The 24,428-nt window shown below is 38.8% G+C and overlaps 2 protein-coding genes across 4 annotated transcripts in view; one reads left to right on the forward strand and one right to left on the reverse strand.

Moving 5' to 3' along the window:
- Window positions 1–23,459, forward strand: part of LOC141394294 (uncharacterized) — a 33,020-nt gene extending 9,561 nt beyond the window's left edge. For all 3 annotated transcript variants that reach the window (XM_073968501.1, XM_073968502.1, XM_073968503.1), the window contains exons 2-8: window positions 3,878–4,049; window positions 4,115–4,282; window positions 4,341–4,507; window positions 7,795–7,966; window positions 8,036–9,297; window positions 13,494–13,727; window positions 22,914–23,459. In XM_073968501.1, coding sequence (XP_073824602.1) covers window positions 3,894–4,049; window positions 4,115–4,282; window positions 4,341–4,507; window positions 7,795–7,966; window positions 8,036–9,297; window positions 13,494–13,727; window positions 22,914–23,040 — 2,286 coding nt within the window. In that variant the 5' untranslated portion in view covers window positions 3,878–3,893 and the 3' untranslated portion in view covers window positions 23,041–23,459. The remainder of the gene's footprint in view (window positions 1–3,877; window positions 4,050–4,114; window positions 4,283–4,340; window positions 4,508–7,794; window positions 7,967–8,035; window positions 9,298–13,493; window positions 13,728–22,913) is intronic.
- On the reverse strand, window positions 23,409–24,070 carry LOC141394297 (cuticle protein 7). Its single transcript, XM_073968508.1, has 2 exons — window positions 23,954–24,070; window positions 23,409–23,874 (listed from the first exon to the last, which is right to left on the reverse strand). The coding sequence occupies exons 1-2, from the start codon at window positions 23,963–23,965 to the stop codon at window positions 23,533–23,535; spliced, it is 354 nt and encodes a 117-aa protein (XP_073824609.1). The 5' UTR covers window positions 23,966–24,070; the 3' UTR covers window positions 23,409–23,532.
- Window positions 24,071–24,428: the final 358 nt, after the last annotated feature.

Consider the following 24,428-nt stretch of genomic DNA (forward strand, 5'->3'; position numbering starts at 1 on the left):
TTAATTCGCTTAAAACGATCCAAACAAGCTTGAGAAAAGTTCATTCTTATGCGTTTTTGATCGACTGTTAACAAATGCGGCACCCATCTTGCAGAAAGCTTTTTCATCTGTAGTTCTTCATGCAAAATTAAATGGACTCGATCATTTGAGATGCCCATAATATTAGCAATTTCACGCACTTTTATTCGTCGATCATTTAATACCATATCATGCACTTTGGCTACAATTTCTGTTGTTGTTGCTGTTTTTGGACGTCCACTACGTGGTTCATCTTCAATGCTTGTACGACCACGTTTAAATTCAGCAACCTAATTTTTTACTGTTGCATATGAAGGAGCACTATCACCTAACACATTCACCATATCATTATGAATTTCTTGTCCCGATAAACATTTTTTTATGTAAATATTTAATGACAGCACGCATTTCTAATTTTTCCATTGTAAAAAAATTGCGGATGCGTCTTTTTTGAACACCTTTTTCTATATGAAGGAGTTGCCAGATCGAAACAAAATTTAACATGTGTTCATAACAGAGATGGAAGTTTCCTAAACACTTAACTTTTTTCTGTTTATACCGCGCTTTTTGTGCTAGGCTAAGAAGTTTCCGAACTGCCCTCGTAGCTGTAATTTGACATTTTATCTTCGCTCTAAAATGCAAAATTTTCAAATAAATAAAAATCAGCTTGAGCCTGGTTTGTGTTTGAATCCACGTCCTTGAAAAACATGGAAACAGTGTTATCACAGCGTGTTAGCGTTCAGAGCCAAACTCATAACTTTAGTCCGGTCAAAATAGACATTGAAATAGCAAAAATTCCCACAATGCTGAATTTTGGTGGAGAGCTAGGGTTTGCCATTAGAAGCAATGTCCTAAAAGTCCCCATCGATCCCATGTGTGTAAAAAAAATTATTCGGGGTCAAAGGTCAAAATTTAAGGGTTTTTGGGTTTTCGGATTTATTTTTTGAAAACGGTTGATCTAATCAAAAATTGACTAAAGTAAATATTGTCGACAGAAAAATTATCTACAAGTTTGACCCTTACAATTCTTAGAAGGAACCATTCTTGAGATATAGCTGTTCTAAAAACACATGATTTTTATGCACTTATAAGGGAAATATGCACATATTCAGACGAACCGGCTAAAATAAGCGAAGTAATCGGGTCTGTCCCCCAAAAAATATATAATTTCTTGAAGAGCGAAATTATAGCTATCTTCTAAAAAAAAAATCCAACAAAATCTGAGTGTGTTTAGTAGAGTTATTCAATGTGAGAGTCATTTTATGCAAAAATAGCCCATTTAACCCACATGTATAATCGAAAGCCCAACGGGAACGACCCCAACGAAAACTCTACGATTTCTTTCAAGTTTTGTCCGAAGGTAAGGTTTGTTGCGCTGATTACGGAAATGTATAATTTTCAACGGTTGCGGATCCGGTTCGCCGGTTATTAGACCCGAAAGGCCAAATTTAAAAACCGGGTTAGACTCGGTTCTACTGAACCGATTACTGCAAAGTGGATATCGTTTGAAAGCTTACGGAAGTATCTAACACATAGTGTCGTTACTTTAACCGGTTCGCCTCATAATGTACTTACGCGGCTAATTTTCGAAATATCTCGAAAATGGTAAGTCTTTTTTAAGAATCACAAAGACCAATCTTGTAGACCATTATTGAATCTACAACTTTTATTTTAGCGGGCTTTTGCTAAGTCTTACCGTTTTTGAGAAAAATTAAAAAAAACTGAATAATGCCTCGAAAAATGACCTTTGACCCCGAATAACTTGTTTTGCACACATGGGATCGATGGGGACTTTTAGGACGTTGCTTGTAATGGCCAACCTTAGCTCTCCACCAAAATTCAGCTTTGTGTGAATTTTTGCTATTTCCCCCTTAGGCTGCGCTAAAAGCGCTTGTCGTGGAAGCCATGCAGCCATACTGTAAAAAACCAGCTTACATGTGAGAAAGGAAGAAGTTCGTTGACAAAGGAGCACTCCACAGCCGATATGTCTGGAGAGCTGCTACCAACATCGAGACCGGTCATATAGTGGTGGTTGTGTGGGTTCGAATTTTCGACTTTCCTTTTTCACTTGCAAAAAATCTTAGGTCATAAAGGTCGACTCCAACGAGAAATTAATAAAAAATAATATTAAAATGATCTACGCCCTAATAGGCAAATTTTTAAATAAATAAGTTTTTTTATTTTTAAATTTTGCCTTTTTGAGGCGAAGGCCATTATTTGTGAGATTTTTAATTAATTTAATTAATAGAGCTTTAAGACCTAAGGAGATTCTATTGAAAAAATTTCGTTAGCTGGTTAGGTTGACATTATCAGACATATTAGATGTTGCTGCTAGACGTTCAGGAATAAATATGTTATATCACGTTTGGACTTAATCGGATTAATCCAAATGTCAATTCCATTTTTATTACTACCAAGTACGCAGGTAATGGCACTTGGAGCAGTAATTTTTGGGGAATTCGTCTCCTGGATAACCTTATTCATGAACCCTGGTACTTACTATAACCCACAAATATAATATTTAAGGATGGCACAAACGATATGCGTATTAATAAACTTTAGAAAAAGTGTATTTCGTGTTTAGCAGAAAATAATTAAAATTAAGACAGGACTCACAGTATTTTTCCTCATATCCGCCAGAAGCAATCTCATACATGGAATACGAATAATTACACACCTAATTTAATAATAGAGTCAACGACACTGACCTTCACTAAATGATGTATAAATAATTTGGTTTTTTTGAACATTAATACAATTTGTTAATGTTCATTTACAAAATGTTGGGCACTGCATAATAGCAATGAGTTTTCGATTAATAATCAACACAAACAAACACTCAATATTTGTTTAACAAATATTCAAGGACAAGGCAAATTAAGTTTATTTATTGTACATACATATATATATATATATATATATATAGGTATGTGTGGATATATCGAAGACCCCTAATTATGTATGCACATATGTACGTTCGAAGTTCATTATCTGCAAGACAACCAATTATTTTGTTTTTAATACTTGATGAATCTGAGAATTATTTCCTTATCCGGATCTTGTACGATGTTTTTGTTTGGGTTTAAGTAGCTGACCTTATGTTAAAAGTAAAATCTGTTTAATACAAACAAGTAAGAACAGACTATAGTCGGACGGGGCCGACCATGTGATACCCTATACCACTATCCCTGTGCACTAGCTTTCCGGGCTAGCTGTTATAAGATGTGCATTAGAAATTTTACCAATTTTCACACAAAAGTTTTGATCAATTTAACCCGCTAAATATTATCCGATCATACCGTTGACTTGCACGCTACTTCTTCATCTCAAACCAAAACTACGTTTAAAATTTCGCGCCGATCGGACTATTATTGCGACCTACAGAGCGGCTACAAAATCGAGCAAAAATTTTGTTTTTGGTCCATTTCATCCCTTTAACATTTCACGATCATCGCCAAAAACTAATCAGTTCTATTCTGGTCCAAACCCGACCTCCATACTAAATTTCGTGACAATCGGTCCATAATTGCGGCCTCTAGCTTGATTACAATTTTTAATGGACGGACAGACGGACGGACGGACGGACGGACACACATCGCTAAATCGCTTTATCTCGTCGAGATATGAAGTTTGGTATACCACATGAGGGGTCTACGACGAATATTTCGCGGCGTTACATGAATTTTTGGGAAAACAAACTTATTATACCCTTTTCCACATTGTGGTATAGGGTATAAATATATTTCATTCATGAATAATATTGAAAAGGATTGAAATTATTTAAACAATAATTAGTTGATTCTGAAATTATGTTTGGAAATTATTTCATTTACATATGGATGTATTGTCTTCATTTTAGCCGATATTAATGCACTATGAATCGGTATATAACATTGACCCAATTGGGTGATGGCACATACGGTACTGTCGTATTGGGTCAACGAAAGGATACCGGCGAAAAAGTGGCTATCAAGAGAATGAAAAGGAAATACTACTCCTGGGAGGAGGCGATGAATTTGCGTGAAGTAAAGGTAATTATTCAAGTAGAGTTCCTTCTGCACTTGAATATATAGCTTTGTTGTTGTTAACATTACAGTCTCTGAAGAAACTATCACATCCAAATATCGTAAAGTTAAAAGAAGTGATACGTGAAAATGACACATTGTACTTTGTATTCGAATATATGAAGGAAAATCTGTACCAAATGATAAAAGACCGTGAAACCCACCTGCCTGAACCGACACTTAAGAGTATATTGTTTCAGGTAAAATGTTATGTTCCGATTCATCTGTTGAATTATTTAAATATATTTTTTGTTGTAGGTTTTAACAGGCTTGGCGTTTATGCACCGACATGGATTTTTTCATCGTGATCTTAAGCCAGAAAATTTACTTTGTTCCGGGCCGGAATTAATAAAAATTGCAGATTTCGGTTTAGCACGAGAAGTACGATCACGACCACCGTTTACGGATTATGTTTCTACTCGATGGTGAGTTCAAATCTGACGTCAAAGCAGCAGTACTATGCATTATGCATTTTTTGTAAGGATTCGTAATTCTTCAGTTGCCACCCTAACTCTTTACTAAAGGCCTCTGGACCTAAGCGAAAATGGTTAAACTTTTGTGGCGGTGCTACCGGCAAGAACTTCGAATGTGATGTAGTATGCTTGGATGAACTATTGCGATGTGTAAAGTTTTAAGCCAATCGGGTACTTCCTTTGAGAGTCATCTGGCGCACTAGACATTTTAGTTGGTTGCCGTAGGGTTTTTAAAGCTTTAACGTAAATATCCTAGGAAATATAAACTAGCGACTTTCCGAGAACTATAGTGCGATTCTCTAACTAATTTTTTAAATCACCGACAAAAATCGGTAACTTTAAAATGCAAAATAATGAGAGAAAATTCAAATAAAAGTTGACAACGCTCTTGCTATCGGTAGAACTTAACGACTACTTTTTATTCGTCGCTAACTTACCGAAAAATGTCGTTAATTACCGAAATTATAAGCATTTTAATTTAACGGATTTTTTTCAGTAACTCAAAAAATGTGTTAGAGAATCACACTACTGGTCTTAAAATGCAATTTTGCGAACATTTGGAATTTCGTTTAGAAGGATCCCCTAAAAGTGGGCCGATATAATCCATATTCGAAACTGATCTATGTCTCAAAGAAATATTATGATGTGCCAAGTTTGGACAAATTGGTTACTATTTTGGGGAAAAATTGTGAACTATTGTGTGGACATAATATTATAACGAGGTGCAAAAGTTAAACCAAATTCGTTGATCAGTTCGTGAGGTATCGTGGGCACCAGGCAGACTAAATCTTTTAAACTTTTGTGTTGATGAAGCACATTTTTGGTCATACATTTTTCACCTATACGGTGAGTGAAATTGTATATTGTAGGAAGAGTCGCTCCACTGTGTCTACCCTTAAGTACGTAAGTTGGAAACATTTGTCACTATCTCATTAGCTTGAAAGTACATCTATCATGAACCTACTCGCCTACAAAAAGAGTAGGTATGAAAGTTTAAGTGATTAAATTGTAAGAATACTTTCCAATTATTTTCTTTATAATTATTATAAAGAAAATAATTGGAAAGTATTCTTACAATTTAATCACTTAAACTCTCATACCTACTTTTATGTATTATTGCTCAGAAGCTGAGCTGAGGCTTTTTCTATTTTCTCGAACCAAAAGTCATTAGACAGTTTCAGTTGTATGAAATTATTTTTTGTGCCCTCCACCAAAGTATGGAGGGTATATAACGTTTGTTTATCTATTTGTAACTCATTGAACTAATGATTTTCGACCCTATAAATATATATGTATATTCTTGATCAGGACAAAATTCTTTCGATCTAGCCATGTCCACCAGTCCGTATGTTGTAATTACTAGGTTAGGTTAGGTTGAAAAGAAGGGCGATATAAGAATCGCCACATGCCCGTGTGGACATACACTTAAGCCATTGTAATTACTATATCGTTCGTAATAGTTGAGCCAGATCACAATGTTTTTGTTTTCAGTATTTTGAGGATTTTACCTGTAATCTGTAATTTGACATTTGAGGTTCCAGTGGTCACAAAATATCTTCACCAAGAATTGCAAAGGTAGCTCCACGCTTTGGTATAGACTCCATATAAATGTACCTCCCGATTCTCGGTGTTTTGAGTAGTTTACCTACATTTTTTGACAGAACTACCTTTAATTAACAGAACTACCTGTAATTAAACATTTGAGTGATCACAAAATATGTCCACAAGATATTGTCCAGATACATAGGTCCACGTTTTGGTATAGACCCCATATAAACGTACCTCCCGATTCTCGGTATTTTGAGTATTTTACCTGCAATTAAACATTTGAGATTCCTAGTAGCCACAAAATATCTCCACCAAGAATTGTCAAGGTAGGTCCACGTTTTGCTATAGCCGCCATAACGGCAACTCCCGATTTTCGGAATTTTGAGGATTTTATCTATTTTTGACAGAACTACTTTTAATTTGACATTTGAGGTTCGCAGTGATAACAAAATATTTCCACAAAAAATTGTCTAGATAGGTCCACGTTTTGGTATAGCCCGCATATAAAGCTACCTCCCGATTTTCGATATTTAGAGTATTTTACCTAGATTTTTTTGACAGAACTAGCTGTAATTAAACATTGAGGATCCTAGTGATCACAGTGATATCTCCACAAGAAATTTTCCAGATAGGTCTACGTTTTGGTATAGCCACCATATAAAGGTACCTCCCGATTTCCGATATTTTGAGTATCTTACCCAAATTGTTGACAGAACTACCTGTAATTTGACATTTGAAGTTCGCAGTGGTCACAAAATATCTCCACAAATAATTGTCTAGATAGATCCACGTTTAGGTATAGACCCCCATATAAAGGTACCCCCGATTTTTGGTATTTTGATCATTTTACCTACATTTTTTTTGACAGAACTACCTGTAATAAAACATTTGAAGTTCCCAGTGGTCACAAAATATATCCACAAAAAATTGTCTAGATATGTCTACGTTTTGGTATAGACCCCATATAAAGGTACCTCCCGATTCTCGGTATTTTGAGTACTTACCTACATTTTTTGACAGAATTACCTGTAATTAAACATTTGACGTTGTGACCACTGGCACAAAATATCTCCACAAAAAATTTCCAGATAGGTCCACGTTTTGGTATAGCTCCAATATAACGGTAGCTCCGATTTCAGGTGTTTTGAGGAGTTTAGCTGTATTTGTTAACCGAACCATCTGTTATTTGACATTTGAGGCTCCTAGTGGTCACAAAACTTATTCACCAAAAACTGTCAACATAGGTCCACACCTATATAAAGGTAGCCCCCATATAAAGGTTCCGCCCGATTGAAGAAATTTTTAGATACATTTTCTGATCTTATTTAGGCATTTGGGGTATCCGTGGTCACAAAATATCTCCACCTATAACTGTGGATATGAATGAAAACTAATTATTCCATTTTAGTGCGGAATATTTTATGGTGGAGGGTATAAAAAGTTCGGCCTGGCCTGGTACATAACGCCTTTTTACTTGTTTTTTTTTCTTTCACAAAGTTTTATGGTGAAAAATGAGCCAGCAAAAGCTCAGTAAAACTTATTTAGTCGAACGGAGGTATAGTTACTATAGGCATGTACATTGTTATAAAATTGTCAAGGGAACAAAATTTCGTCATTTTATCACTTTTAGTCTATTATTCAGACCAACGGAATACATCAATAACATTTCAATTTATTAATTTTTTATGCAGGTATAGAGCTCCAGAGGTTTTATTACATTCAACTAATTATGGAAGTTCTATAGATATGTGGGCCATGGGTTGTATTATGGCCGAACTGTATACTTTTCGTCCACTATTTCCTGGTAGTAGTGAAGTGGATCAGCTTTATAAGATTTGTTCTGTTTTAGGAACACCGGACAAGGTAATACATCAAGACCATCTTTTCAAAAATATTAATCTTAAAACATTCTACACTCATCTCTAATTCCAGAATGATTGGCCTGATGGATATCGTTTAGCTGCAACCATACACTTTCGATACCCTGACTGTGTTAGGGTACCTTTAAACTCTATTGTTACCCGTTGCAGCCAACCGGGCTTAGATCTTCTCGAAGATTTGCTCCTATATGATCCCGACAAAAGACCTACAGCTCAACAAAGTTTAAAGTATCCATATTTCAATGCACTGAAACGTATATCACCAGCTGCGGCTGCCAAGGCCAATATAAAGTTGACATCGAAATACGGTAATAATGTGGGAGTGACGCAGCAGCTTTCGAACAATATACTTCCGGTGCAAGAAAAACTTCAAACACTAACGGAAATGATACATCGTAGCAATAACAATAATAACAAAAACGTCACAAATAATAATCTGAATCGGAACGATAAAACAGAGGCCAATTTGCTGAACAGCTCGAAAAATGGACACATTGTCGTCCAGCAAGCCAAAAACGTCAGCCATGTACAAATTCCTAAAATAAGCTTTCTCACAATGAACACAAACGACCTAATGAATCCTGCCCCTCCTTCGATGAGAGTAATGACAAAACAGACGAAGCCAATGGACGAAGGCTCTTCGGTGAAAAGTGAAACGATACGTTACAATACGATTTTGGCTCCCTCTAGCAACATTTACCTCAGCACCGGCAACCTCAACCAGAGCACAGACAATTTGGCCCGCACGGAATCTATAAATGATATATTCCTAAATCGCAACATATCACACCTTTTTGGAATTAATAACCAACAGCCAGCACCGGTACCTAGTCAGCAGCATCATCCGAATGTATCATTTCACAGTGGTAAGCAACAAATGATTGGTGGTGGTGGTGGTAACAATCACAATCGTGGTAACAACAACACCATCTACATGAATGGAACACGCAACTATGCGCTGTATGAGACTGCTGCAAAAAATGCCAAAAATTCTGCCAAAATTGGTGGTTACTATGTTTACACCAGACCCTCTCAGGACACCTACGCCTATGAACCTGCTAAGGTGTACAACATGTTTTCGAAGGTAGCCATGAGTAAACAGGGTGGTCCCTCCGAATTGATTCTAAGCAGCTCCTATGAAAGGCCCAATCTAATGGGTAGTAAAATCTATGCGAACAACGATGCTTATTCGTCGCGGTCTTATGCCAACAATCGAGCCACTGATCGAGCAGTGAATATGCCAAATAAACAAATTGAAACGGATATTGCCGAGAAAAATGTCGATAATGATGATGAATTGGATACTATATTGGGGTAAGTAATAACTAATAATTAAACATACATATATACCAGAAAACGCTTATAATGGTGGTGAAGGGACCGACCAAGCGATAGTCGTTCTAAGCGATTTGAACAAAATGAGGTGGATATACACATATTAAACATGGTGATTTTTGGACATTATTTGGCATAAATGTGGAGCCGTGGTACGCACGTCCGCCTTGTACTCAGAAGGTCTGTGGTTCATTCCCTGACCAGAACATCAATATTTTCGGCGGTGGCAAATTCCCCTCGTTTGGACCCGGCGATATCATTGAGCCAATATGAATCGTCGTTCATACATATGTATGTATGTTTTTTTTTCGTTGGGAAAAAATTAGCATTAACTGGATTATGTTTTCTACACTTATTGTACATCCAATTCGCCAATCCTTTCCCCAGTAAACCTAGTACATACAAATAAGACATGGCTGGCATCATCTACATCTTCTGAGCGGAATAGATACGACTTAAAACTTAAGAATTGGGTTAGATGGCAATTTAAATCGCCGTGTTGTCTGTTACACTAAGTTTCAACATTGGGTATTAAGGTAGAATTAGACGTGACATAACCATAACGCCATAAGGTCATATCAAGCAGCTGATTGAACCAAACCTATGGAAATCAATGTATTCGATTAGTTGTAAAATATTATAATGCCATAGCCATAACCATAAGAAACCAATTGGGTTTTGGTTTTCTATGGTTATTGTGTTACCATATGCCTCACCTCTCTCTCCTACAAAATGACTATTGCCGCAAGTAAACTCGCCCAATGTAAATTGGGACTTTGTTCAGCGTACGTAAAAATATTGTGTGAATGCAGTCATCGGAGTACATCCCCCACCTATCGCAGCTGAAGAGCCACGACAAACCAGAGTAGTTTTGGCTCAATTACGCTCGGGACATTGCAGGTGCCTAAATTCCTATTGGGCGGGAATCGATCGCACCGTGCAAGACATCTGCCCAGTATGCGGCATGGGCCCGCACGATACTAAGCACATATTAGACTGCCCCGCCAAGCCTACTCATCTGACTCCAGTGGATCTGTGGTTACATCCCATCGAAGTAGTCACCTTCCTGGAACTGGAGATAGACCCAGAGCCAGAACAGGAGAACGAACATGCAAACATAATAATAAAACACTGTTACAACAACAACTGTATCTGTATGCACAACATACACGAAGTGCTACAAGCCAATACACAGAATTTATCTTCTCACACTACGATTTGTATCTTAAGGATTTTGCTCATATAGGTGCTGCATAAAGAATCATATTTTTGACTACTTCTGTTAACATCTTTCTGATCAGGTACTTAGGACCCCTCGTATTTGGCATTATTCGCCGACATTTTTTACCCGACTTCAGCTTTATATAGTGGATATGTTGCTTGAAGTATAGAGGGCTATCCATCATAACTCCCAGGTATTTTAAACTTTCTGCAGTTCTTATTACACAGGTGCCTGTTTGGAGTTCAAGGCACTCCACATTTTTGCGGCTTGTTATAATGATGACTTCCGTTTTACTTCTGCTAATTGCAATCCCCTTGAGTTAAGCCAAGATTTAACGATGTGAATAGTGGCTTCGGACACTGTTTTCGCCTCTTCTATAGTCGTTGGTACTATCACCAAAGCTATATCGTCCGCAAAACAGATAATATTTGATTTTTCCGGCAGGCTTAATCTTAGAAGTTCTACAACAGCCCAGAACAGACCCCTGTAGAACTCCTCCCGTAATTTCATGTTCTTTGACTACTTCGTCTGATTCGTATATTAAAACTCTTTGTCGAAAGTAGTCTTTAATAATACCTACTAGGTAAGGTGGGGTGTTGAGGTGAATGAGGGCATTCACGATGCTTTCCCAGTTTGCTGTATTAAAAGCATTTTTAACGTCGAGGGTTATGATCACGCAGTATTCTTTTGTACCATTTTTCCAACTTTTGCCTTCTATTGAGGCTTTTGCAATGTCAAGGACCGTTTTTATAGCCTCCACCGTTGATCTATTCTTCCTGAAGCCGAATTGCCTTTCTGATAAGCACTGTATAGCTTCGACATGTTCTTGCAGTCTATTTCGTAGAATACTCTCCAGTAGTTTCCCAACTGTATCGATCATACATAGGGACCGATATGACTATTGTATGTCAAGTGGCTTTCTTTCATTTGGTAGTATTACCAATAATAGTACCTTTGCTTTTCCATATTGATGGGAAAGATCCATATTGCAAACAGGAATTGAAGTTGATCACCGCAGCATCCAACAACTTCTTTAACTACAGCATTAGGAATGCTGTCTAATCCAGGTGCCTTTGAATACCCTAATTTTGAGACGGCTGTCATTATCTCCCTGAGAGTAACAGGGAATCTTAAAAATCCACCGGGGTCGAATGTTTCCCAGGATGTTACTTCTTGGCGTGGAAAAATATGGTTTACTATATTTTTCAACATTGTAGCTACTGTGAGTGCGCGTTTTTTGAAGATTTTCAGCTTTTTGGAAAATATTTATTATTTAGTTAAGAAGAATTTTTAGATTAAATAAAACAGTGATTGATTACGATGATTACACATCCAAGGGATATGTTCATTTATTAAGTTCACTGGATTCTTTAATAATGCTTCTAAATAATAAATAAAGTGATTAACTAGCAATATATTATTTTGAATCAAATTTTCTCAGTTGCAAATGTTTTGAGGAGGGCCAGTTTGTTTTTTTTTAGAATTTTGTAAAATAAAAAAAGGGACCAATAAACAATCAACATAAGAAAATATATGCATTTCCATCCATAAATATCTTTAGAAATATAAAGATATTAATATAGTCATCTCAGTTGCAAATGCTTTGAGCAGCACTGTATGTATTACTTTAATATAGGATAATGTATTTCAAAACTTTGAGCCCGTTTGGAATTCATGAGTTTTTAATTTAACTCTGATAGGTAAAATAACCCACGATATATTCTCCAAAACAGTTTGGTTTTTTTTTGTAATATGTTTTGAGCAAATAAATGTTTGTAAAGTTTCTACGGCAAAGCACACTTCTGACTGTAATACACACATGTTTGTATCACCGCAATTTCGTCAATCATGGGAAAGCTAATTGGCCGAGTTTTAGAGAGTTAACTAATCAGCGCTTCAGAGATCTGCCCAACCCATGATCGATATTAGAAGAATTCCGACCACAAACTATACCAAAATTCTTGGTTCACGGTCACATATAACGTGATAGGTCGGTCTGTGGTAAGCTATATAAGTGCTATGCGAAGGAAAAATATTCAAACTTGTCAGAATGCGGGTGCAACAGGGCGCTTCCTAATGTCTTCAGTGGATCATCTACATAAGAAGACAACGATTCTTCGAGTGCAGGAACACAATGAAATGCTTTCGTTGCAGTACTTGCTCGGGTGTTACCGCTACCCAGTCGTGTCAGGAGGGATCTTTATGATCTAGAAAGAGAGAGAGAACTCCTAGATCAGCAAGCCTATCAAGCAGGTTAACATAGCATTCCACCGATGCAGTCGTAGTTGCCATAAAGAACTATCGTGTTAATGCGGTCCTCGAGAACATTCCCCATCTATCGCAGCTGAGGAGCGTCAGCTGCCACGACAAACCAGAGTAGTTTTGGCTCAACTACGCTCGGGGTGGGCCAGCTGTCTTAATTCCTCTAGGGCAAGGATCGATGAATGGGTGCAAAACATATGCCCATGGCACATGCCCGCACGTGTACATCTGAACAGGTTTGATATTGATTGGCAAAAATTATAGCTTAATTGATTTTGCGCTAGTACTTAACAAGGATCTTGCTATGTATATTTCACACAGTTTTGAGGTCATCCTTCCTTCATATCTTGGGAAATTTCGATATCCCAATCAGTTATGGCTGCTGTCGGTTAGTCGGTCTTTACAGAGTTTAGCATTAAATCAGTTGTACCCTTAAAATCAAAGCTGTTGGATGGGGTTATTATAAAATATAAGGCTATTTCATCAACATTATTGAATTCAACGGGTTAATCAATTTTGCACTTTTTTTTCAAATTTATTTTGGAAACGGAAGAGAGATGTGTAGATTTGACTGAACACTTTTTTACGACCCACCTCAGAGTAGGGGTTGAAAATTTGCAATAATTTAATCTTTCTTATTTCACTTGAAGCATGGTGTAATTCACATAGAATTAAAATTTTGAATTAACAGGAAAAAATTGAAAAGCTCTGCCAAAAAACAAAGATCGTCCAAATCGAACATTCTACTGGAGGACCTTTTTGGCCATTTATCTATGGATTCCGACTTAAGTGATTCAAAGATTCAGGATCAAAATCTAACGGATCGCACATCAGCAGCACTGATGGCGGGAAAAAGCAATACCAATGTTTTAAGTAGCCTTGAGGCGAACGACGGCAGTCGGACGGGTTCATTTGCTACAAATCCGTAAGTATTGAACATGCAATTCATCCTTAATGGTATTGTTGTGTATATAGTGATAATTTTAGATGTTACATATTTTGACACTTGTTTCATACATTCATTCACTCATTGCATCATAATTTATTTTATGAAACATTATCATGTGTACATATTTCATGTGGATGGGCTTCTTCTTCACCGTTTTCATCCTTCCAATCATCAATCGAATCATCATCTTCATCATGTCCCTGTATGTGTTTTATGTGGTAAAGAGAATTAACATCGCAATATCCTAACGAAATGGGCACAGACGATGGAGATCAATGTCAATTTTGGCCCATAAGGTATAGTATTCAAATCATTTTTGTGTTTATATATAAAAATATTTAGTCAATGTGAAGGACCGTACTCAAAGTGTTTCGGTTATATCATGATTTTGCTGAATTCCTATTTATATACCTTCCGCCATAGTATGGAGAATATATTAAGTTTATTTTTCTGTTTTTAGCTCATTGAAATAATCATTTGCGACCCCATAAATTATAAAATAAATATATGTCTTAAAATTTTTCAAAAAACTATTAAAAATAGTAGTTCTTTGAATCCCACAAACAAATAGATTTTCAAATTTTGGTAATTAATCGTAGTTTAATACAAAAAATTTGGACCAATATTAAAAAAGTTATAAGTATTTCTTTGTAGGGCTGTGGAGTCGGAGTCTGAAGTCGGTGTCTAGCAAATTTTGCTGAAGTCGGAGTCGCAATGCATTTCGTACTTTTGAGATAATTATCTCTAATCTTTCGAAGAAAGTTGTCCACTTCGAGAGAGGAAATCTGCCTACGAAAAACCCTGGATGACAGGGGAAATTCGTAACAAAGGCAAAGAGGTCCGAAGACTTTACAATAGGGCAAAACGTAAAAAAGCAGCTGTATTCTGGGACAACTACCCAACAAAACTAAAAGAATACAACAAAATGACAAGAAACGCCAAACGGAACTCCTGGAAGCTTTTTTGTGAACAGGTAGATAGCGTGAATGACGTCTCTAAAATTAAAAAGTTTCTATCTAAAACTCACTCACAACCCGAGCTTCTGGTTGATGAGACGGGTAAAAAGATGGAAACAGCCGAGGAAACTCTAAGCCTTCTGATGAGAACGCACTTCCCGTCGAGTACTACGGCACATACAGTGTCACCGATGGAGATAGCTTATGCATCAGAAGAAGCACCAAAAATCAACAACTTGATGATTAAAGAAGCAATAATGAGCTTCTCACCATACAAAGCAGCGGGACCAGACCAGATTTTCCCAGCCTTACTTTAAAGGGAAGTGGACTATATTTCGTCCAATCTGGTCGAGATTTTCAATGCTTGCTTAAACTTTGCGTATACTCCATTGGCCTGGCAAGAGGCAATGGTAGTATTCATTCCCAAGCCCGGCAAGTCAAGTTATGCAATACCAAAATCTTATCGTCCGATAAGTTTAACTTCATTCTTACTCAAAACAATGGAACGGACGGTCGACACCATGATAAAGAGTAACATCCCTAACGATATGCTCAAGTACAAACAACATGCATACGTAAAAGGTAGATCAGTGGAAACCGCATTACATGAGGTAGTACACCACATAGAGAGAACCTTCGAGATGAAATTGTATACTCTCGCAGTTTGCATCGACATCGAAGGAGCGTTCAACAACGTCAGCACCGAAACGCTAATCCACTCCTTAGACGAGTTTCAGGTAAACCGGGCCTTGAGGCACTGGATAGACCACATGCTAAGGAACAGATGGATAAGCTGCGCGCTACAAGACGTAACAAAAAGAGACAAAGTTGGTCAGGGGACGCCACAGGGAGGAATACTATCACCTCTCCTATGGGTTACCACCATAAATAGTCTACTAAGGAACTTAACCGACGAAGGATTTGAACCCATCTGCTATGCAGACGACGTTATAATACTTCTTAGGGGAAAGAATCCAAATATACTCTGTAGAAGGGCCGAAACGGCTCTAAAAATAGCATACAACTGGGCTAGACCGAGAGGTCTAAATGTCAACCCGGAAAAAACAGAATTATGTCTATTCACTAGGAAAACGAAAATAGGAGCTTACGAAGAACCCGTTTTCCTAGATAAGATGATAAACATTTCTCCAACAATTAAGTACCTAGGAGTAATTCGAGACAGGAAACTTAAATGGAGAGACCATATTCAGGAAAGGGCTAATAAAGCCCACAGATGTTGGTCAACCTGCAGAAGAGCTATAGGCTCAAAATGGGGTTTCAATCCTAGGATGACACACTGGTTATACAGAAGCGTAATTAGACCGATTCTAACTTACGCTTCTGTGGTATGGTGGACAGCTACGGACAAGAAATGCAACGTAAAAGTACTGCAAAAAGTCCAAAGAACGTGCTGCTTAAGTATTAGCGGGGCAATGAGGACTACACCAACTAGGGCTTTAGAGACAATTTTATTTGTCCACCCAATAGAAATTCAGGTAAGGTATGAGGCAGCCATCGCAGCTATAAGACTTAAGTCGATGAGCGAGTGGATCGTAAGAGACCACCAAACATACCACCAAAACATATTACAGGTTACAACGGGTGAGTCAATAGATCATATTGTATCAGACCGTATACCTGAAACAATTGAATCCGCCTTGTGTGAAATTTTAATACCAGACAGGGACATGTGGATCGATGGAACCCTAGAACGGATGCCAACTGGAAGCTGTGGGTTCACAGACGGGGCCGTTCTAGGGGGGAGAACGGGTCTGGGTCTATATATCGAAGACCAGGAAACTAGAATCTCCCTTCGACTGCCGGATCATAATACGATCCTACAGGCCGAAATCCGAGCGATCACAGAGTGTCTGAACTGGTTTAAAGCTAACACAAGGCCAATCACTGTAAACATCCTAACGGACAGTAAAGCAGCAATTAAAGCAATAACAAGCAAGACGGTGAAATCAAAAACTGTCCTGCAGTGTAAAAAATCAATCAACGACTACTCCCACCATGGTTCTGTTAACATTATATGGGTACCAGGACATAAAGGGATTAGGGGTAACGAGATAGCCAACTCCTTGGCAAGGCAAGCCAGAGAGCAAGCTACGATAAGCCTAGATAATGCTAAGCCTTTAAAAGCGGCGCGTCTAGAGTTAAAAGCATGGGCAGAAAACGCCCATACATCCCTCTGGAATACTGAAGAGAAAGGGAAAAATACAAAAATCCTCTGGGGAAACCCAGACCAGGATAAAACAAAGGAACTCCTTCAAATGAGTAAAAAAGACATTAGTAGACTGACAGGCATCTTTACAGGACACCTAGGGCTACAAGCACACCTGCACAAAATCGGTTGTGCAGAAAGCAGCGAATGCAGAGCATGCGGAGAGGACGACGAAACGTTGGAACACTATCTCTGTCATTGCCCAGCCTTCGCGACGCTAAGAAACCAATTTCTAGGAAATAACACTATACCAGAACTCCACCAAATTAGGGCAAGCGAGTTCAAAAACTTAAGAGATTATGTCAATGGCACAGAATTTCTTAACTGATAAATTTATTTTCTTTTCAATAAATTAAGCAATAAAAAATTTATTCCCCTTAGGCTTCCGAAATTAGAGCGCACAACAGGCCTATACTGGCTTAAGTGTATGCCCCATACGGGCATGTGGCGATTCTTATATTCGCCCCTCTTTTCAACCTAACCTAACCTAACCTAACCATTTTTTAAGAACAATCGCATTGATATACATATGTTGAAACAGAACAAAATGTTGCACAATTTGTCTGAGTATTTACACATTCCGGGCTTTCGAAACGCCGAATTCAAATATTCGTAAGCAGATCGATAGGGATCCATTTACTGATTTTTTTTTGTATTTTTCGGAATCGACTCTTGATATATTTTTTATGAGGGTATAATTTTAAATAGATTTAGCCATTTTCCTCTGTTCGTCTAATATGTATAATCACTAATTTATTTAGGGTATGGATTTTCAGATAGGTACAGAGTTTAGTACAATTGCAAAAAAATTGATCATAAAGCTTAACTCTAAACGAGAAAATTCATGAAATTTACATTAAAAGTGATCTTCGCCCTAACAGGCAAAATTTCAAGGTTGAACTGTTATCAGGATTGAATAGAGGACTGATACGGCCGCAATCGTTACACCGTTCTTGCTGTATATTGTAATTCTCGGTATGAAGTTGCTTAGGTAACAGCAAAGGTGGTTTCTTGATGTGAGTCTCGATGCGTAGTTTATCGATAAGTCTTGATTAAGAGGGATACTGGGGTTTCCTATACTATACTATTGGAGCAGAGATTACCTTCTTCTTAAAGAGGGGGGTTGGATATTAGTTAACATTGGTAATCAATCGGTCGATGTGGCCTTTAAAGTTCCTGTTATGATTCTCATGGAGGTATCCAATTGTGTGTCGATGCGTGTTATGTGAGGGCTATTCATCCAGATCGGAGAGCTGTCGGGTACACCAGGGCCAGAGCAGATGTACGAAGGCAGCTGGCGGATGCTCCCCAAGTTGTTCCCACCAGTTTCTGCATTAAATTGTTTCTTATGTTGAGTTTTTGGGCTGATTTGAAAGATAGGGTTCTGTTAAGAGTTATACCAAGGTATTTCAGATTGAAGTTGTGACAGACGGTGGCACCTTTAAAAATTATTAATAGTTTCCTTTTGAGAGGCTAGGTTTTAGTCTCCATTTGTGGCAGTAGAATGAAATTAAACATACGTCTGATTCTAGAACCTTCTCTAAGATTTCGATGTTCCTGTTCGTCTACATAATTAAATTTACGGAAGGTGTTTTCTGAAGATCGTGGATGTAAAGATTAAACAGCGCTGGTGTAAGGACTGAACCCTGGGAAGGCCGTTATTGAGTTCTTGTTTGTACTGCTAGAGCTGTCGTTTAAGTAGACGGTAAAAAGTCTGTCGCTGAGCATGGCGTGAAAAATGTTGCATATCCTATTGCAGGGGATTATTTTGTTTAGTTTTAGTAACAGACCCTTCTTCCAGACTGAGTCGTAGGCTGCTGAAAGACACTACGGTTTTCTGCATCCTGTCCAACCATAATCGGTGTAGTTCGTGAGGGCCAGTACTAAACGTTCAAAAAGCTTAAAGCGCACCGAAAAAAGATCAATAGGCTGATAACTTGATGCTTCCGCCGGATCTTTACCTGGTTTCAATAGCGCTATTACTTTAGATCTTTTGAAGGAGTGGGGTGGTAGCCAGAGTGCAGGATGTCTGTGAAGAATCTTGCGAGACATGTCTCCATACGTGGTCCGCTGTGTAGAATAAATTTATTTTTGAGAGGGCCTTATCGATTTCAGACGTAGAGAAAGGATGTGAATAGAGATCGTTTGGGGTTGTGTTGTTGCGTAGTTGTTTAACCTCGAGGTTGATTTTGCGTGATAATGGTTTGTCTTGATCGGCTTTATATAGTTTTATTATATTGAAGCGATGGCGTTTGGATTCACTGAAGCTTTTGAATAGGGAGGAGGGGTAGCAGCTCCGAGCTTTCGTAGGAGACTCCAAGCTTTGCGACTGGAGTGCTTGAAGTTCATATAGTTGACGGTGTTGACCCACTCTTTTTTTCTAGCTTCGTCAATGCTTTTTATTTTTTAGCTGTTGCGATGATAAGTCCGATGAGTCGATCTTTGCAGCTGAAGGAAGAATCTGATGTCGCTGTTAAGTTTTATTGTGTATTTCGAAGTACCATTCCTGAAGTATCATCTTGGCTTTGGGTTGAACCGTATGGATGATATAATAACACGGATATTTACAATAGCTGGCCGATGTTTTGTGTGAAGTTGGGGAAGTTGATGCATGTAGCGGTGTGCCGGTAACGCAGGATACCAAACATAAGCCAGGGGGGGATCTTTTGCGTCGAATAGCAGGTGCAAATCATTTATTTCGGCCAAATGAGATAGTTGTTCACCATTTTCGTCTTCGTTGGTGTACCTCCGCAGGCTATGGTGACTGTTAATATCTCCACAATAAATAGCTGGGTGGGGACAAATGTGAAGTACATTTTCAGACCAGGATGTTGCAGGAGGTTTGTACATATTAGTGATATGCAAACCTTGAATTAAAGTTGTGATTAGGGATATATAACCTTCATCTGAACGTTGGATAACCTCGGCGCCGCTTATGTTGTTATAGATGTACGATACCGTATTTTCGTGTGAGTTTCCTGTATTAGGACAACGTCAATTTTTTCATCTGTCCGTATGCGGGACAGATAGTCTGACTTAGCATTGCTAATGCCTTCAATGTGGTCCTACCGCTTTATTTGATTTTCCCATTTGTTCACTTATGTGTGCATAGACAGTGGTTTCTTTTAATCCTCTTTATTGTTGCTTAGGTATATGCAATTTCCTTGACTAGGTATCAGTATGGATATCAGACGTATGTTTATTCAAACTTTCTTATAAACTCGGTGTGTTTTTCTTCTTAAGCCAGAAGGTTCTCTCCGGTTGCTATTGAATAAAACTTGATTCTTTAACTTCCGATTCGTTCATTTAGCGTTACCTAGGATGCATCACGTGGAGGCAAACTACGACTGCATCCCACGGGTCCACGTTTTGGTATTTTAGGTATTTTGAAGATCTCAGCTACATGTTTTGATCAAACTACCTCTTATCTGCTATTTGAGGTTTCCAGTAGTCAAAAAACAGTTCCTCTTGATTTTATGTATTTGTAAACATTTTTTTTGAATTCAGATTTTGAAATTCTGTAGTCTTGACTGGCTGCGTCTATAAAGAATAAATAGACTGGAAAGTGGGGTTAGCTGGGCAGGTTAACAAATGCACCGTGTCGTGCGTTCCCAATCCACATGCAGGGCATGTATTGGGTATCGTGCCATGTTATTGTATGTTTTGTGTGTTCGTTCTTCTTTTCAATCTGGCTCTGGGTCTATCTCCTGTTCCAAGAATGTGGCTGCTTCGATGGGATCATGGTGCATTTCGCCTTGGATGGGATGTAACTACAGATCCACTGGAGTTAGATGAGTAGGTTGGGCAGGACAGTTGAAAAGGTGCAGTGTATTGTGCGGACCCATGCCGCATGCTGGGCAGATGTTTTTGCCATCGATCTTTGCCCTATAAGAATTTGTAGGCGACTGCAGTGTCCTAAGCGTAGTTGAGCCAAAACTACTGTGGTTCGTCGTGGCGGCTGACGCTCCTCAGCTGCTATAAATGGGGGTTGTGCTTCCAGGACCGCATTCTAACTGTAGCTGCTTATGGCATCTGCGACTGCGTATGAATGTTATTCAAACCCGCTTGATATGCTTATTGATCTAGGGGTTCTCTCATGTTACGCTGGACCTCTTTTTCTAGATCATAAAGATTCTTCTTGACCAGCATATGGTGAGCAGGAACTGCAAAAAAGCATGTGATTGTGTTGCTGTACTGAAAGAGTCTTTGCCTCCTCATGTAGATGATCCACTGGAGTCATGAGGAGGCACCCTGCTGCTGTTCTCAGGGTGGCAAGTTTGAATATTTTTCCGTCGCGTGTCACTTTGATTCGCGGACCAAACTGCAGCCGCTTGGCTTACCGCAGACCGACCTATCTACACCCCAAGTGCTGCCGGCTAGATACTAGAGGACCTTGTTCCTACATTTCAGCTTGTCGCAGATAGATGCGTCATGCGCGGACGATAAGAACATACTGTCGAATGTATGTATTGTATGTTGGAACCTGGTGCCCTTGACTACCATGTTCTTTGCCGCTGCAAAAAAAAAAAATCAGCCTTATTCCGTTGTCAGATGTTATCTCTGAACTTGCCGGCCATTACGATCTTTATGCCGTTAGGAAGATGTGGAATTTCACCCTCTGGAGGATGTGGAATTTCCCCGTATGGTTGATGGTATCGAAAGTCTTCGATAGGTCAAGAGCCACCATAACTGTTCGGTCGCATGAACTGCTCTGGTTCAGTCCTCGGTTGATATGTGTGGATATGGCGTGTAATGCTTTTGTGGTGCTGCGCATTTTCCGGAATCCATGCTGATGTTGGGCAACTGGGAAACTGTTTCTCATCATGGCAAGGAGCAGTCCCTCTAGAATCTATGCTACTGGCGACAAGAGACAGATCGGCCTGTACGATTCTCTTCTGCTGGATTCCTTGCCTGGCTTCGATAGCGGGACCAAACAGTCAACTTCTTCTTCTTCTGGGTAAGAATAGATTGAGAATACTTGTTTAATACTCAACTTCGGGTTCATCCACTTGCTTAAACATTACCATTGCTATTGCTTGTGGCGCCAAAGCTTTGGATGATTTCGCGTGTTTGGGTCAAGCGAGATAGGTCTGTACTGGACAGACTGGTGTATTAGGAAGGGAAGTCCTCCTCCTCCGCTTCTTCTGCGATCCTTCCGCAGAAGGTTGTAACCATCGTAAGCTACAGGTGGCGGTGAACTTTGTGTTCTGGATCGCAGCGACCATAATATATTTTTGACTCATAAAGTCCACAATTTCGCTGAACTTATTGCGGAGACCGCTATAAGTTGAATTGCATGAATGATGCATTTCCGAGCCACTGAACGACAACTTGTGGTGAAGATGCTGCGTTTGTTGTTGTTGGAGGGACTGCGGAGGCGTCTCGTATTCCGACGATGTTGGGGACATACTAGGAGATGTTCTGGGGGAGCAAGCTGGAACATGCCTATCACAGTTATCCTGGTTGCGACTAAGGCCGGAGTACCCTCGGAAGTGCACCCATGCCCTACATCCATTAGATCTCACCATTGTTGACGTGTGGTGGATGCGAATCTGGCAAACGGAACAGATCCATACTGACCCGGGGTTCATCTCTTTCCTAGCACCAAAAGAGCTTGGAAAAGGCATTCCGGGATAAATTGCTGTTCCAATTTTGGAAAAATACACGAACGTACGGTCCCTGGTCGAAGATTCTTCCGAGTCAATCTTATGCATAGATTTGGCGGCCGTTGGATTGATACATAGGGGTGGTGGTAGGGGTGGTGGTAGATAGCCTATGGCCACTTGTTAAATCTGTATTGATTAAAATGTTTGCTAGTTTCAGCTGTTCTGTTTTTGACACGCATTCTAGCTTTGAGTTTTTAGATATTAAGAATCTGACGTAGGGATAATGTTTAGATATTTATATTTGAGATTTATATTAAGAATGATAACGTTTTTTTAATATAAACTTTTAATCTATTCTTCTTATAATTTACAGAGTAAATGTACAACCGGATGCTAACACAACATTCCCGTGGGATGAAACCAACAAAACTGAAGATGAAAAACTAACCGCCTGGATGGTATCTGACAGCGCAAAACTCAAATATTCTAATAATGTTTAGGAATTGGTATGCGTTCTGCAATAAGGCGGCAGCCATCCTATGGCCAGAGTTCGACTGCGCAGCCTTTACATGTACAGATTGATTGAAGGACAACATCTAGGTACCTGAAAATTTGAAAACCCTTACAAACTGTCACAATGTTAGCAAGGTCGAATTTCTGACCTGACATGCCATGCAAAGCGTTGACATTTGATGAGAAGGACATTTAATTATAAATATCTAGTCAAATAAGTATTGCTGTGATACATTTAAGTTAAAACATACTAATGCAGTTATGATGTATGTATTTGTATGTACATTTATTGTAAGAGATAGCTGAGCAAAGATAGGGAGAGAGCAAATGAAAACGCAAACATTATTTATGAACGTAGTTAGTATATGAAGATGTAAATAAAGATTTTATTGTTAAAGTTCGAAAATTCGAAATTATTTTGAATATCTATGGATGTTGTGATAGAGTTGCAATCGTGTGTGTGTGTTCAGCTATGTAGTTTAGCGGCGATGAGCAGGTGCTGGCCACTCTTCGACCACAGGTGCAGCAGCATGAACACCAACCAATTCTCGACGTACTTGAGCTGAGAAACCCAACAATGGATCAGAGCTATAATCCACAATGCGGCGTTGGCCATCGGGTTCAACGAGCGAATAACGGCCGGTCACATATTCACCTCGACGATGCTCAAATTGATCCTTGATATCGCCAGTGTGGGCATCATGGACTGCATACTGGAATTCGTAATGGGGTGGACTGTCGGCATTTATTTCAATCGTAGGATGTCCAATAAGACCAGCGTTGACTACCACCAAGCACACAGCCAAAACAAATGAAATGCACTAGAAAGATGAAAAAGAAAGGATATCCATGGTGTTAAGATAATTAACCTCTCAATTGTAACTCCACTTGGATGCTTACAATCAGTTTCATTGTTACGTTAGGAGGAGATGGAGCTTTGATGATCGTTGTTAGTGAAAAGAATGCAAGAAGTAGAATGTCATTTGGTTGTTCAGAGACGGGCTTATATACCACTACCATCCATCCATGCCGCCAATCAGTTGACTAACTTTGAAGACTAACTTATTCATCTCTTTGGTGTGGCCAAATTATGCAATTGTCATCATTTTAACTGACTTCAAAGAGGAAATGATATCCAATATCGAATAAAGTATTTCGGTTACAAATTGGTGGGCATAGTTAGACGACACAGACGTCGTTGGATCATCTAACATGTTTAGTGCTGAGACGTACATATGAATGAAACCACTTGCGTATTTATTGGCATACATACATGTACATAAGTAGGTATGTATGTAACTACATATGATACAGTGGCCCTTCACAGAGCTTGCTATATTGCATCAGTTGTCTAGTGACTCACATTCGTTCACCG

Source organism: Musca autumnalis, unplaced genomic scaffold (assembly GCF_047663935.1).
Source record: "Musca autumnalis isolate F117 unplaced genomic scaffold, ASM4766393v1 scaffold_2, whole genome shotgun sequence".
NCBI lineage: Eukaryota > Metazoa > Arthropoda > Insecta > Diptera > Muscidae > Musca > Musca autumnalis.